A 16,659-nucleotide genomic window follows, 5' to 3' on the forward strand; every position below is an offset into this window, starting at 1 on the left:
GGTAAGACAGTACACAATACTGGGGAAGCCAGCACAACTTGTACAAGGAAAGGTCATGGAAGCTCCATAGACACATCCAGACTCCCTGAGGGACTGAATTGCTGGGCAGAGGGCTGTGGGGTCTTGGGGAACATCTAGCTCAATTGGCATAACACAGTTTATAAAGAAAATGTTCTACATTCTACCTTGGTAAGTAGTGTCTCGGGTCTTAGAAGCCTGTGAGCAGCCATCTAAGTACTCCACTGGTCTCATCCCTTCGGGAGCAAGGGAGAATGAAGAAAACAAGATACAAGGAAAAGATTAGTCCAAAGGATTAATGGACCGCAACTACCACAGCCTCCACCAGACTGAGTCCAGTACAACTAGATGGTGCCCAGCTACCACCACTGACTGCTCTGACCGGGATCACAACAGAGGGTCCAGGACAGAGCTGGAGAAAAATGTAAAACAAAATTCTAACTCACAAAAAAAGACCAGACTTACTGGTCTGACAGAGACTGGAGAAACCACGAGAGTAGGGCCCCTGGACACCCTTTTAGCTCAGTAATGAAGTCACTCCTGAGGTTCACTGTTCAGCCAAAGATTAGACAGCCCCATAAAACAAAACGAGAATAATGGGGCACAACAGTCCAGAGACAAGGACTACAAGGCAGGAGGGGACAGGAAAGCTCGTAATAGGGAACCCAAAGTTGAGAAGGGACAGTATTGACATGTCGTGGGGTGTTTAACCATTGTCATAGAACAATATATGTACTAACTGTTTAATGAGAAATTATTTGTTCTGTACTTCATCTAAGGTACAATAAAAAAATAAAATAAAAATAAATTTAAAAAAACAAAACAAGAGATGCCAGGTGGTCTGCCTCGCTCTCAGGGGAGCTGGGAGGGAAGCAGCAGGCTTATAAACGTAAGCCAGCCTCTCCCTGCCTGTGGGAGCCGGGAGTGGGAGGGGGAGGCAGAGGCAGAAAGGCCATTAGAGAGGGGAATGAGCACAGGGCAGAGTCGGGAGTCCTAGCCTTGACTCTGGGCACTGCTGCTTGTAGGCATGCAACTTGGACAAGTCACCAAACTGCCCCAACCCCAGTCTCCTCATCTGCAAACGCAGGATAATAAGCATAATAATAACAATGGGGTGAAATTGCTGTATATACTGAAGAGTTTTCTGTAAGTTTTGGTGGTGGTTATCTTTATTGAACTGTGGACTTGTTGAGTACGAAATTAAATAATGAGGACTCCTCTAGGAGGGGTGAAAGGAAAAACAGTTCCCACTGGCAGCGTAGAATAATGTAAGATCATGGACTTTGGACACAGAAACCCAAAACTTCAAATCTGGGCATGGATCCTGGCTAGCTGTGTGATTTGAGCAAATTATTTAACTTCTCTGAACTGTTGCCTCCATTGTATAATGGAGTAATACTCCTATTACAGGGGTTGTTGCCAGAATTATAAGGAAGAAGATATATGCACCAGCACAATTCTTGGTGCACAGTAGATGCTTGCTAGGTGGTGACCATTGGCATTGTTGCTGTGGTTGCTCTGAAGAGTTAATGGAGCATCTGCAGAAACTCAGGCTCTTTGGTGAGACCTTAGAGTCAAGGAAGAACAGAACACATTGAGAGTGAGGGCTCCCTAATGTTCTAAAGAGACCCCTGGGAAGGTTGAAGAGCAGATAGGCTCTTAAAGCTGGGTGAGGGTCTGGGGGGATAACTGCAAAGGATACATCCATCAGAGCTATGATGCCCCGGCACTCATCCAAGGAGAATGCATCCCCTGGAGGTCCTGAGGAGGGAAGAACAAGGACTGCAATGACAGTGAGGCTGACATTGGGCTGGCCCAGCTGTGGGGATGACTGTACCTTTCAGAAGTTCGTGGTTGAGCAGGTTCTGAAGCTGGGTGGCGTCAATGTCCAGCCCCTGTCTCAAACGAGGAAGGAATGCAGGACAAGATCAGTGCTCAGCCATCGGGCATGCCTGCCTGCCTCTCTATAAGCACACTCATGTTTCTAAGCACTTAATTTCCACAACGTGCCCATCTGGAGCGACCCTACTCTCTTCGCGAAGCCTCGCCATTGCTCCAGGCCACGGTGATAGCTCCCTCCTCAACACCTGCAGCTAATCACTCCCGACACTGGACACCTGGTGTGGGTCGGACACCTGGTGTGGGTTGCCTTGCATTTGTCTGTTCACTATTGAACTGAGAGCAGGGCTTGCTCATCCTCACTGTACCTGGCACTGGGGAGCCCCTCAGGAAGGGACCGCTAAATGAATCAACTCAGCCCTTAATGTGTTTTTCCATCTACTTCCAGAAAGAGACTAAGAGAAGACATGACCTCTCTCTCTCTCTCTCTGTGGTGAGGGGAGAGAAAAATAGTACAAATCTAGGCTAAGAGAAGTTGCTATAATTGAATGCATAATGTGGCCTTAGTCTTCCCAGTCACCGAAGCAAAGAGGGAAGCATTGTGGATTCCCTTAGGTTAATATCAGGAAGCAATTGAGGTTGGGAGGAGAAGGAAACTTCTCCTGGCCTAAAACTTCTGGAGGAGTTAACTGCATTAGATTTTGTTCTGGGGGTATTGAATGACTATGGGCAGTGACTTCTGTGATGGTTTCACAGAGAAGCAAAGCTGTTCTACATGTGGCCATTTCTCACATCCACCCTGGTAAAAGCTGAGTGATGATGTGACATTATTACCGTGGGGAAGCTTTTACATGGAGAGCTGGAGGGAGGTCTCCCAGCAGGTAGTTTTGTAGAGTGGCACCAGGGCAAATGGAAGAGGTGCCTCCTTGGGGTCTTCTGAGAACAAGCACCTGTTCTCCATAGATGACACCCCATCCCTGTCCACATTGCCAGGGCTGGCCTCATCACCTAAAACTGCAAGCAAAAGCAGCCCATAGCCTGTCCTCATGGAAGCCCTTCAGCTAGGATGACCCCTTACAATGCCCCCTGAGGGAAAAATCCTGCCAGTGAAACTGGTCTTGGAATCATCCCTCCCTGGTTGTTTGATGTCAGGAAAGTCAGTGTTGCGTGCCACAGCACCAACTGAATTTTCTCCTCAAAAGAGCCACAATACCTCACTTTGAACAGCAGTTTACATGTTGATGAAGAACTCTAACTTACATGGAATCACCCACCTAGATTATAAGCCGCTTTGGGGCATGGATCATGTCTTCTTCCTTCTCCATATCCCCCACCCTAGGGCAGACCCTGACCTGGACTCAGTAACCAACCAACCGGGTTTGAGGAAAGGAGGATAGGAATACAGATGGTGATGACTTAAACAAATTCCCCCAAAAACTGCATGCTTGTCACTCCCACCATAACATAAGATCCCCAAGGACTGATTTTGTACTCCCAAAGTTTAGCACAGTACTTGGAATGTTCTAGGTGCCCATAAATGTTCATCAATTGAACAAATAGATGGATGGAAGAATGGAAGGTAGGATGGATGGATGGATGGATGGATAGATGGATGGATGGATGGATGGATGGATGGATGGATGGATGGATGGATGGACGGACGAACAGACCTGGCCTGTCCCAGAGTCTCAGTGTGTCCTTCCTTGCCCACAAGCAGACCCTGGATTATAGTACCATCACCACTACTACTGTCAATGAAGGTAAATCATGGTAGTAGTAGGAGGAGCAGTAGCAAGTCATGGTATTAGTTTAAGGCTAGTCAAACTGATATAAGAGACCAGGAGAGAAGACAACAGTGTGTCCATTGATGGATATTTTGCTTTAAACTTTCTTTTGAGAACATAGCCTTTGAAGATGGTTTGCAGATTGTGCAGAATGATGGCAGCTTGGCCTTGCTCAAGGATGCCCAGCCGAGGGATGAAAATGGGCTGCAATCCAATCTGTGTTCCACTTACCAGCTGTGCACCTTGGCACAGAGCTGCATCTGTGCCTCATCCTAAATTCCTACGAAGGCTCCATATGGGCTACCAGTCACCTTCTATGAGAAGGCCCTTGGTTATTGTTTGGAAAAGTCTCAGGGAATCTGCACCATTTTATCACATAATAGATTAGGTTTTTACTTTTAGAAGTGCAGGTGCATGGACTGGGTGTGGGCATTTTGCAAGCTGCCCTTGAAGAAATCTCGGTCGCAAGCATCCTAACCAGGCCCTGCTGATCACCTAGGGGCACTCACCTTAGCTTGGGTTGGGCATCTGCTCTGGGGGAGTTAATTGGTCTCAGTTCAATTCGACAAAATTGATCGAGAACCTCCTCTGTGCCAAGGACAGTGATGAGTGTTGGGGACAAGGAATATGATGTCATCCCTGACTCCAGGAGCTCACACCCTGGGGTCAATCATTCTGGAAGGCCTTGTCTTGCATCAAGTGGATTGGTGCCTGAATTGGCCCAGATGGGGGGCCAGAATCCTGAGGTGATAGTCATTTCAAGGAGGTCCATACTCAGCTGCTGCTTGCAACATGTACCCCTCCTTCTAGCTACATTCTTCACTTCTCATCGTTGGTTTCCCTGGGCTCAAACTGCCTTAATCTCTTCCATTTGGGCTGTCTCCTTGCTACCAGTGCCCCATTAGCCCTCTGAACTCAGAGGCAGAGGCAGGGACTGGCAGCCTCTCTGTCCTTGGCCTCTGCCTGGCCCAAGGCTGGCACAGTACACACAAGCATCATATCACTTTCCACTTCCCATCTAACGTGATTATTACAGTAAAGGGGCCACCGTGCCGAGCTCTTGACAGCTGCTTTTATTCTGACAAGTCACGGAGTTCTTCGTAACGGTTTATTGAACCATTATGGGCATTATGGGCATGTATGTACACATACATGGCTTGGCAGGAAGAGCACTGCTGTGCTTTCTGAAGCTGCCCAACTTCCGGGAGGAACGCTGCTAAGGTTGGTGGGGAGGTGGCCGAGCAGGAGAAGAACAAATTACAAGGGTTACTGCCAATGACTTGTTTAAAGATTTTAAAAGCACATGCACATATCCTACCACCATCTTTCTCTTTCTAAGCCCTATATCTGTCCCAGATGTCACCAAAGCAGAGTGTCCCTTCTCTGCAATTTGGCAGCCAGGTCTGTTCTGGTGATGGTCCAGGGAGAAAGGCTGATAAAATGGATACATCAGGTCACTTTTCCTGTCTGTATTCTGAGTGGCACAAATGGTTTACACTGTGCTGCTAACCAAAAGTTTTGTGGTTTGAACCTACACAGCAGCACTGTGGAAGAAAGTCCTGGCAATCTGTATCCATAAAGATCACAGCCGAGAAAAACACATGGGGCAGTTCTACTCTGTAACACATGGGGCCATCAAGCTTTTATGAGTGGAATCAACTCGATGGTAACAGGTTATTTTTATTTCATTTTAAAAAAAGTCCTGATCAGGGCCTGGGAGAGGTTTCCCGCCCTTGGGTCTCTCCATCACCTGCCCTTTGTCGGGCCTGTCCATGTTAGGTACTGTACCTGCTGAGCGTATCTCTGGAAAATGCTTTGTTGGAAGCCACTTTCTGGAAGACTGGCCTAGATCAAAGGGAAAACAGCCAACATTAAACTGGGAAGGAGCCACTTGCCTGGTCCAGCAAGGGCACAAGAACCCACGCCTGATTCTGAGGGAGAGGTTTCATCTGGCACTCAGATAAAATCTTTAGGGGACTGGGAAAACTGAAGTTCATGAGAGGAAGATGGCTAGGTCCAGCCTGGCCTTGGAGGCCTTGTCTCCCCCTTCCCCCCACCTAGTCTCTCCATTATGCATTCTCTGTTTTCAGTGGTCAGTGGTGAGGCAAGAAGGAAGGAGATGAAAGCTCTTGGAGATGAGATGTGGCCAATGAAGCTTACTAACTGAGCCTGGCTACACACATACCTCCAGTCCTCTGAGGTTGAAACTGTTGTCCAGGTTCCTGGAAAATTAGGGAAAGTGTGACAAGGATGATCAGCCCACCATTCAGAGGAGGCCTGCACATGAAGGATGCCAGAGGCAGCATTGGACATTTATCCCAAGGACCTGCCTGGAGAGCCCTGGACACTGCAAGATGTGAGGTGGGCAGCCGTGTCAGCCAGCAGACAGACACACACCAGGGAATTTGCCCAGCCTTTTGGGTGGACATGATCTAGTCTTGAAACCATTTAGTAAATAGTTTCTTTCTTTACCAAATATACATACAATGACTCCCATTGCTAGGGTGGCAAATAAACTTTGCCTATGTTCCAACTCTAACTGGTAGCATGGAGGCTGCCTGGCACGTGGTACTGAGAATGTCTCACCTGTGCTCCACTGTGAAGCCCACTATGATTATAGCGATGGCTGCCTTGGGCCCAAGAGGGGAAGAGGCTCCCAGGAGGAGCCTCTTTTTGATCCCAGTCTTGTACCTGTTGATCCCAGTCTTGATCAACTCGAGACCTTCCATGATGGAGCTCCAGCCTTCAGGCCCATCTTTCACTGCCCCTCTGGCATGCCCCATGTTCTGGCTACATTTCAGATAATTTGCCATGCCTGCCATATACCACCTTCTTGTATGTATGGCCAACATCACTTATTCCTTAACAAGCCCTGTGCACACCCATTTTCCTGCTTCTGTGCATGTTTTTCCCTCCACTAGCAATACCTTTCCACACACCCCCCCATTCCTACAGATCCAAATTATATTCTTCCTTCAAGGGCTAGCTCAAATGCCATTTCCTCAGTCCCTTCAGCCAAAAGTGTGTCCCTTCACTTTGCACTGCCATGAGACTGTGCATGCCATCTAGCAGAGGCCCCATTCTATCTGTGGTGTATTGTTGCTCCATAGACTTTCTTGCTCCCTTTATGGAGAGCTTCTTCAAAGCAGGGCCCCCACTAAGGTCAGCACAGTGCACTGTATGTAAATGATGCAATGCAGTTAAAAAAACAAATGAAAAGGAATAAAACATTTAGAATCCCAGAGATTCTGTACCTGTCAATGTCTGGCAATTTCAGGAAGATTCGGAGCAAGAACTGAGCTTCTCTGCGCATCGAGGGAACCACAACATAGGTCCCAGGGCTCAGACGGAAGCACTGTGTGAAGTTGTACTTGGTTTTTAAATGTGTGCCCTGGGCAGCATATCTGAACTGGGAAAAAAACGTGGGTGGCAATCTCTCCCGGAACTGCTGGAATTGGAGGAAACAGGCTCTGTGAGAAAGCACCCCACATGCATGGCACCGGCCACTAGGAGGGACCCCCCACCTTCCAGACCGCTCCCTGCTTACCAAAACAGCATCAACCAGTTGTCGTCGAGCTGATTCTGACTCATGGTGACCCCATGGGTGTCAGAGTAGAACTGTGCTCCATAGGGTTCTCAATGGCTGTGACCTTTTGGAAACAGATTGCTAGCCCTTTCTCCTGAGGCACCTCTGGGTGGACTTGAACCTCCAACCTTTTCGTTAGCAGCCAAGAGTGTTAACCATTTGCACCACCCAGGGAAGCCCCTGAAATAGCATTACAGCCCCTGAACTCTTAAAAAGTGGTAGAGTTTGGACTGTTAGTCTAGACTCTAGAGACTACAATGAATGCAAAGAAATATGACACGTTTTTATCTCAGTAAGTCTAACAGCATGCTGGATTTCTGATTTTAGGGTTTTATCTCTCTGTTTATATAAGGAAGATGTCCTTGAAAACTAGTGACGTTGTCAACACTGAATCCTTTGGGGTCCCTAGGGCTCCTTCTCTCCTGAACCTTTTGCAAACACCCTTTGGAGGCTAGACCATCGCAGAGTCATTCTCCTTTTCCTTCCTCCGTTTCATCTTTCCAGCAGAGCCCTGAAATCCTTCTCATTGGAGAATAACAGGCCCCAGCCATTTTCCTTTTATTTCAATATTTTATTAGAACAATAAATATAATGCAGTTCCTATTACCAGATGTCACATAAACCAAACCCAAACTTGTTGCCGTTGAGATGATTCTGACTCATAGCTACCCTGTAGGTCCGAGTAGAACTGCCCCATAGGGTTTCCAAAGAGTGGCTGGTGGATTTGAACAGCTGACCTTTTGATTAGCAGCGGAATACTTAACCACTGCACCACCAGGGTTCCAAGGATGTCACATAGATATTATGTAATAAAAACTCCTTACTAAACAAATTTTCCCCAATACAATCGAGCATGGGGAAAATGATTATTTATGAGGTCTGCCTTGGTGAAAAAACAGGGAAGAGGGGAGAGTTACTTTTCAGGCAGGGGGGACAGGACTGGGCTACAAGGTGAGACAGGGCTAGGCCACCGGGCCAGGTGTGCAGTAGGGGGCTCTGTGGAACCACCTCTGCTGACATTAATGCCCCAGTGGGTTGGGAGCCTGATTGACTTGAGTCCTTCTGGTAAAGCAATTGTAAGAAGAGTTCTTTTCCAAGGGGTCAGCACTGTCCTGTGGTTCTGGGCATGCGTGTGCGTGTGCATGTGCATGAGGAGGGCAGTATGTGTTCAGAGGTGCAAAAACTGAGGATTTCTCTGCTTTCTGGCTCTCCTGACCTCCTCCCTCCATTGGACCCTTGCAGCCTGCCTAGCCCCCTAATTCTTCAGAAAAGACTCACTCAGTGGTGGCTAGAAGTGTGAATGTAGAGGGAGTGAGAGGAGGTCTTGGTCCAGGGCTCAGAGGACCCAGCATCAAATGAACACAGGGATAGTCCTGCAGAGTTGACCCTAGTTGTAGGGATGGGGCTTTCCTGAGACTGAGTCACCATCCTGTTCCCCAGCTTTGGGAACTAGAATGTTGATCTATTCCCTGGCCTGAGTGCTCCCTTGAAACCCTCCCAGGTGTTCCACTTCTCCGTGGCTGGGATGCCAGGGACCAGAGTCAGATCCTAAATCCCAGCTCTGTGGTTGCTTTGCTCTTGGCTTTCTGCCTGCGTTTCTGAGCAAACCCCCATGCTGAGAATTCCTGTCCTGGGTCTGTCCACCTGTCAGAGCACCCCTGGAAGGCCTGGAAGAACTTCCTCAATGCTGCCAGCTTGCCACAAACACCACCTCTTTGCTGTGGCCACATCCTGCTCCCTCTCTTCTTTCCACAGCCCCTTGGAAGATATGCCTCCCCCTCAGCAGCAGTGGGACCACAGATCTGACATCCATTTAAGAGGTCTGAGTGCCTGTGAGGTTAAGTCTTCTGAGCTCCATCTGTCCTTCTCCAACTTTATTCATATTCTTAGGTTGCCTCTCACCAAGGGTGTCCCAGAGTATCTGTGTAGGAGGGGTGGTGGTTTGACGGTAAGAGTTGCTAGAGGATGTCTTGAAGCTGAATTTGCATAGCTTGCACCATGTGTATGGTGGATTTGGGGCTGACGAAGAATATGAGAGGCTAAAGTGTCCCCTCAGGCAACCCCTCAGCCTTGCCACTATCTTTCATCTTAAATAAAAAATAACTGACTGTGATGATTAATTTTACGTGTAAACTAGCCTAGGCCATGGTTCCCAGAGGTTTGGCCAAACAGTAGTCTAGTTGTTGCTCCATAATGTAATCTAATGTAATATAATTAATCAATCAGTTGAAAAGAGAGCTTCCTTAGGGTGTGTTCTGTCACCAGACTATAAATAGATATTTTGGCAAACTCTCTCTCTCTCTCTTCACTCTGCACTCTTCTCATTGCCTGACCTACAGATCCTGGGATACGAGCCTGTAGGAGTCTCCAGTCTGTCACCTGACCTACATATTTTGGACTTGCCAGCCCCCACAATTGTGTGGCCACTTCGTTGAAGTAAATATCTATCTATCTGTTTGTATGTCTGTCTGTGTCTGTCTGTCTATCTCTATCTATCTGTCTACCTCAATCACTTGTTCTGTTTCTCTAGAGAACCCTGACTAAGACACTGACTGCATCAACTCTGTATCTCTATCAGGGCCCAAAAGACTTGAGGGTAGTTTTGCAGTTGCAACCTCTCTTGAATGTCATACCAGAGAACAGCCCAAGAGGTCCAATCTTTAGACCAGGACAGCTAAAGTATTTCCCCACATTGTTGACCTGTTTGGAGATTCCAAGTTTGTCTCTCTAACAACTCATAGCAAGGCTGAATTTGCAGCCATTGAATAGCAAGAGACATGTGAAGGTCACAGATGTTGGAAGAGGTATAACACTTTACCAACAGACAGCAACAAAGGTGTGAGAAGACCAGCAGAGAGCTCAGGGTGACAGTAAACCATACCTGGGAATCAACCTGTGGGGAAAAGGAGGAAAGGGAGGCTCAGTAACCCAAACCCAAACAAGATGGCGAGCAAATCAGAGCAGCCTGGCTCAGGGCCCCATTCCCTCTTCCTATTCATGCACCTAGCCTGCTCCCTGCACACCTTGGGGTGAGTGGGTAGATGATTCATTCCCTATACAGAGCTGTAAGATAGGAAACTTTACCGGTCATGGAGGAAACAAGGGGAAGGAAATGGAAGAGAGGAAGAAGGTGTCTAAGAGGAGGAGACCCTGCCTTTGTCAGCTCAGCAAGGCGACATTACTGCTCACAGGTATGGTGATAAAAGTGGAAGGGAAAAGCAAGATATTGACAAGGGCTGAAGCTAAGACAGAACTGGGATCAAATGTAAATTCCCCAACATCGAGGACTCCAATGAGAAGTAAACCTCTTTTATCCCATCAGACCACTAGAAAATATGATGAGCGTTAGGACCCCTGCATTGGTAGGGAATGCAGGTGTATGTGAGTATGAAACATCTATGTTTCCACTTCCAGGGTAAGTGCCAAGGATGCAGCCCCGTTTTTAAGCCACTTCACAGTTTGCAAAGCACTTCCATGTAATATGTTGGCTCCTCACAATGATCCTGCAAGCTGACTTTACCTTTTTGCCGTCGAATCAATTCTGACTCATAACAACCCTATAGGACAGAGTAGAACTGCCCCATATGGTTTCCAAGGAGTGCCTGGTGGATTCCAACCACTATGCCACCAGGGTTTCCAAGCTGACTTTAGGTTCTCTATTTTATGGCTGCAGAAACTGAGGCTCAGCAGTTCAAGGAGCAGAAGCAGGACTAGAGCAAGCTGTGTTGCTTCCTGTGTAATTAAGCCCCACTACCACCAGGCTCACGGAGTTGCCATAAGTCAGAATAGACTTGGTGGCAATGGGGTTTTTTGTTGTTGTTGTTACCACCATGCTCTGTCTTCCACAGTTGATGTGGGTTTTGTCTTCTTTTCCACTGCTGCTCCTGGACCCTACCAGGTGTATTCACCTACCAGATGATTCACCCAGGGAGACTTCTCTGGAGTCCAGAGGTGAGCTGGCAGGGAGGTGGGGACCTTTGGGGTAAGGGCTTTGGGTTGAGGATGAAATAGTTGCCCACTCTTGTCCACTGTCACTCCTGCCTATTAACACAACACCTGTGTTTGGTTTGATGTAAGGTGTGATGCAGTCTTCCAACAGCCACTGGGGACCCTGGGGCTCACTCCAGGGCCAGGGCACTGGGCCAGCTCTATATCCACAAACACCACTAGAGGCCTGGCAACTTCTGAGAGCCTGGCAGTTGGAACATATATCGCCTGTTTCTCAGCCAACCAGTGAAAGGAACCCTAATGTCTCCTGGGAAACCCTGGTGGTGTAGTGGTTAAGAGCTACAGCTGCTAACCGAAACGTCAGCAGTTTGAATCCACCAGGCGCTCTCTGGAAACCCTGTGGGGCAGTTCTACTTTGTCCTATAGGGTTGCTATGAGTCGGAATCGACTTGATGTAGCAGGTTTTTTGGTTTTTTTTTTTAATGTCTCTTGAGTTTTCAAGGTCTAGACTGTCTTTGGTGTTTAACTCAATCTGGATCTTGCAAGATCTGCTGGGCACTACAGGGAGCCTGAGGAGATCTCAGTTCTGAGTGCCCCTTTGGCAGAGTGGGCAGCTGAGAAAGAATGCATCACTGGCTGAAAAGTAGAGAAATGGGCTTGACAGTATTTAAAACAAGGATACAGTTACAATCTTGCTAAGGCCCCTGACCTGTAAAGGTTTTGGGAAAATCAATTAACATAAGACTGCTGTGCTGCCCAGGTCTGGGGCACAGGTCTCAGAGAGACCAGGTGAACGGCTCCCCTGGGAATGTTGCAATGGGGCAGCCCAGGAATCCTCCGTGAGCTTCTGTCTCTCACTGGGAAAAGGAAGAGGTGGCTGAGACTTCTCATCAATCCTGTCTGGTGCCTGTTCCATTCTGGTTGGCCAGATCAGGTGCCTCAATTACTTCTCAGCCCTTCCCAAAGCCTTTTCTCTGGCTCCAGGCTTCCTCATTTGGGGCGCTTGTTCTTCTTAGGGAGAGAATTGGGAGACTCCTAGGATGAGGCTTCTTTTAGAAGCCACCTAGATCAGTCAGGATTCTTGGGTTACAGCAAGGGAAACCAGTCTAAGCTGGGGTGAGCAGAAAGGCAGTTATTGGAAGGATAGCTCACAGAGTTGAGGTAAGTCTAGAGAAGGTGACTTGGAAGGTGGGCGGAACCAGGCAAAATGGCAACCAGGTGGACACCAACAGGGCAACTGCCCTGTATTGCTGCCGCTGGGCTCAGATATTTAATGTAAGTAATTCCTCAGCTGTTCCTACATCTTCTAGTTACTCCCTCAAGAGTCAAAGCCCTGTGTGACTGAGAGTGTGTACCCCCACCAGCCTACGTTATACACAAATATCCCCAAAGGGCAAGCCCTGAAGCAGACTACATTTACCTTGAATACCTGGAAGTTTAGTGGCATTTCCTTATCTGTCGACATCAGATTTTGAGGCATGATGGTAAAGGACACGATGACATTGTTGCCTTCCATGGGCTCTTGCACAAAGAAGAAGTACTGAGAGTCCCTCGGAGGTCCTTATTCATGAGAAAGACCTGTCACTGCAACTCATCGCTGTCCCCTACCTCCCTGTGGGGGTTGTGTCCTGTTCAAAGAACCCTGGGGGGTTGTTGAATAAACTCAGAATTTGGATCTAAGGCCTGCGTTCCAGTGCCCATATTTACTAGTTGTGGTTCAAGTTTCTTTATTTTCTGAGGCTTAGTCTCGTCCTTTTCAAAACATGAAGGGAGGGAGACTGAGTCAAGATAGCAGACTAGTCAGACACACTAAGCCATCCTGCTGCAACAAAGACTCGAAAAAACAAGTAAAACAGATACGGACGTCAATCCTAGGGCCCTGAACCTTAAATGAAGGGCTAGAGTATTAGATCAGAAGCCACTGAGAAGAAGAAACTGGTAGAAAAAAACAAAGTAGTAGAGATACAGAGTGGAGGTTCCTGGTCAAATGACATGACTCAGTGTGGCCATCTTAGAATAAAGCCAACAATGCAGCACAGAGAAAGGCACCTCCATAGAATTCTCAATAGGAGATAGAGGTATGTCACAGACACACCCAGGGCTAAGTAAGACCATGTATGCTGGCTGCAACTCAAGGGGGAGCCCAGACTCTCTCACCCAGTAACCACAGGAGCATTCTCCTACAACCTCCACCCCTCTGGAGAATAGTGGCAAGAACCGCCCCATCCCAGCAGAACCACAGTACTAACTCACCCTATTGTACTTCTCCATCTAGCCCTCTCTGCCCCTGACTTCTTTTCACCTCCTGCCTCTCTCCTCAGCCCTGCTAGCTGGACCCCAGACCCCTCCCGGTTGACTCAGCCTCCATGTTGCCATGCTCTGCAGCCCTGAGGGGAACCAACTTTGACCCCTAGACCACTCCTGGTCAGCTCAGCCCCCATGTTACCTTGCTCCATGGCCCAGTGGGGAACTAGCCCAGACCCCCAGACCCTGCCCCACTAGCCCAGTCCCTGCCTAGCCGCACTCCTGAGCCCCAAGTGGAACTGGCCCAGATCCCCAGACTCCTCCCTGCCAACTTGGGTCCTGCCTTGCTGTGCTCCATCATCCCAAGGGGAACCAGTCTGCCCCAACTCAGGCCCTAGTCCAGCCCCAGGCCCCAGCCTGGTTCACACCAGAGATGAACGACCCATCTCCACCCCTTGCCCATGTTCTGGGCCTGCCCTGTTGCACTGTAGCTGAGTAACTGGCCCTGCACATCCAGAGAAGGTGGTGAGATCTATCTGAAATTTCATTGTTTATCTTTTGGATTTCTAGTTGCTGGTTCAAGCAACAGATGAGCAAGCAACAAAGCATGTCCAGCCCGCCCACCCAGACATAACCAAACAAAACAAAAAAAGCAAGAGAAAACAAACAAACCTACAATCAATAAATAAAGAAAATAATACCTGAATGTCTTGGAGACAGCAGACAATATCAAAACATATCAAACAGGAAAAAATGGCTCCAGTAAGTGACCAAAATAAAGCACCAGACAACTTCCTGGCAGAAGAAAAGGCACTGGAACTAATAAAGTCTAATATTAAGGGCCTTCCAAGAGATTAGGAAAGAGATCAAGGAAAACACAGACAAAATCATGGAAAACACAGACAAAACCAACCAAAACGTAGTCGAACTCAAGGAAAACAAAAAACAATAGAACAATTCAGGAAAATAATACAAGAACAAAATGTCAAAATAAATAAACAATTAGAAATCACACAAAAACAGCAATTAGAAATTCAAAAGACAAACAACAAAATTTCAGAAATGGACAACACGATAGAAGGTTTTAATAGCAAATTTGGAACTATGGAAGACAAAATCAGTGAAATTGAAGACAAATCCATTAATGCCACTTTATTTGAGGAAAAATTAGGGAAAAGAATGAAGAAAACCTGAGAACTACGTGGGATACAATCAAGAGCAAAAATTTGTGAGTGATCAGAGTTCTAGAAGAGGGGGAGAAAATGGAAAACACAGAGTGGATCATTGAAGATTTGCTGACAGAAAACTTCCCTAATATCACGAAAGATGAAAAGCTGACCATCCAAGAAGCTCAATGAACCCCATATAGTAAGTCACAAAGACAATATCATAATCACATTTGCCAAAACCAAAGACAAAGAAAGAATCCTGAGAGCAGCTCAAGAAAAGCAAAAAGTCACATACAAAGGAGAAATAATAAGACTAAGCTCTGATTACTCAGCAGAAACCATGCAGGCAAGAAGGCGTACGTAAAACCTTGAAAGAAAAAAAAATTGCCAACCAAGAATAATAGATCCTGCAAAACTCTTGCTAAAATACGATGGCGAAGTTAGAACATATTCACATAAACAGAAATTAAGAGACTATGTAAAAACCAAACCAAACTTACAAGAGTTATTAAAGGGAGTCCTTCAGTTAGAGAAAAAACAACATCAGACAACAACCTGAATGCAGGACACAGGATTGCATCAGCCAGATACCAACCTAGGTAATGAACTCTCAAGGATAAAAGAAAGCTAAAAGATTTACAACAGGGAACCAGAGACATCAATCTGTAAATGACAACAACGTCAGAACAATAAAAGAGGGAATAAACAGTGTAGGTATAGAACTTTCAAAGGGAGAGGAAGTCAAGGCAATATCAAATAATGAAAGACTGGGTCAAACTTAGGAAGATAGGGGTAAATTTCAAGGTAACCACAAAGAAAGTTAACAAACCTACTCATCAAAATAAAGAAGAAAAACATAAAGTCTCAGTAAACACAAATCTACAAAAACAAATGAAATGAAAAGAAAATCCACAAACAAAAGAAATTCAGCACAGGAGAGTAAGAAGAAGAAAGAGAACATCAGCACCACAAAAAAAGCACTACAAAATAACAGCAATAAACTCATACCTATCAATAATCACACTGAAAATAAATGGATTAAATGCACCCATAAGGAGACAGAGAGTGACAGAATGGATAAAAAACACCAATATGTTGTCTACAAGACATATGGCTTAGACACAGACATGAATATATTAAAAATCAAAGGATGGAAAAAAATATAGCAAGCAAACAGGAACCAAAAAAGAGCAAGAGTAGCAATATTAATCTCAGACAAAATAGACTTTAAGCCAAAGTCCACTATAAAAGACAAAGAAGAACATTATATAATGATAAAAGGGACAATCCACCAGGATGATATAACCATAATAAATATCTATTCACCCAACAACGAGGCTCCAAAATACATAAAACAAACTAACAGCACTGAAAAGAGAAATTGACGGTTCCACAGTAATAGTAGCAGACTTCAACACACCACTCAGTAAAGGACAGAACATATAAAAAGAAACTGAGCAAATATACAGAAGATCTAAAGTCCACAATCAACCATCTTGATCTCACAGACATATATTGAACACTCCACCCAACAACAGCAAAGTATACATTGTTTTCCAACACACATGGAATGTTCTCCAAAACAGACCACATCTTAGGCCACAAAGAATCTTCAACAAAATCCAAAACACTGAGATAATGCAAAGCATCTCCTCTGATCACAATGCCATAAAAGTAGAAATTAATTTAATAACAAGAAGAGCAAGGAAAAAAACTAAAAACATGGAAACTGAATAACACCTTGCTTAAAAACCACTGGGTAATAGAAGAAATCAAAGATGGATTCAAAAAATTTCTAGAATCAAATGAGAATGAAAGTACATCATACCAAAACCTTTGGGACACAGCAAAGGCAGTGCTCAGAGGTCAATTTATAGCAATAGACACATACATCAAGGAAGAAGGAAGGGAAAAAATCAAAATGTTAGACCTACAATTCAAACAAATAGAGAAAAGCAAAAGAAGCCCACAGCCACCAGAAGAAAGGAAATAATAAAGATCAGAGCAGAAATAAATGAAATAGAGAATAGAAAAACAATAGAAAGAATCAACAAAACCAAAAGTTGGTTCT

At 46.0% G+C, this 16,659-nt stretch overlaps 1 protein-coding gene across 1 annotated transcript in view; it reads right to left on the reverse strand.

Moving 5' to 3' along the window:
* The window catches only part of CAPN13 (calpain 13), a 139,137-nt gene that overhangs the window by 52,009 nt on the left and 70,469 nt on the right, over positions 1 to 16,659 (reverse strand). The window contains 6 exon segments of the mRNA XM_023732400.1: positions 1,721 to 1,779; positions 1,856 to 1,913; positions 5,430 to 5,486; positions 5,827 to 5,863; positions 6,896 to 7,089; positions 12,590 to 12,735. Of these exon segments, the coding sequence (XP_023588168.1) occupies positions 1,721 to 1,779; positions 1,856 to 1,913; positions 5,430 to 5,486; positions 5,827 to 5,863; positions 6,896 to 7,089; positions 12,590 to 12,735 (551 nt within the window).

Source organism: Trichechus manatus, unplaced genomic scaffold (genome assembly GCF_000243295.1).
Source record: "Trichechus manatus latirostris isolate Lorelei unplaced genomic scaffold, TriManLat1.0 scaffold00052, whole genome shotgun sequence".
NCBI classification, from domain to species: Eukaryota; Metazoa; Chordata; class Mammalia; order Sirenia; family Trichechidae; genus Trichechus; species Trichechus manatus.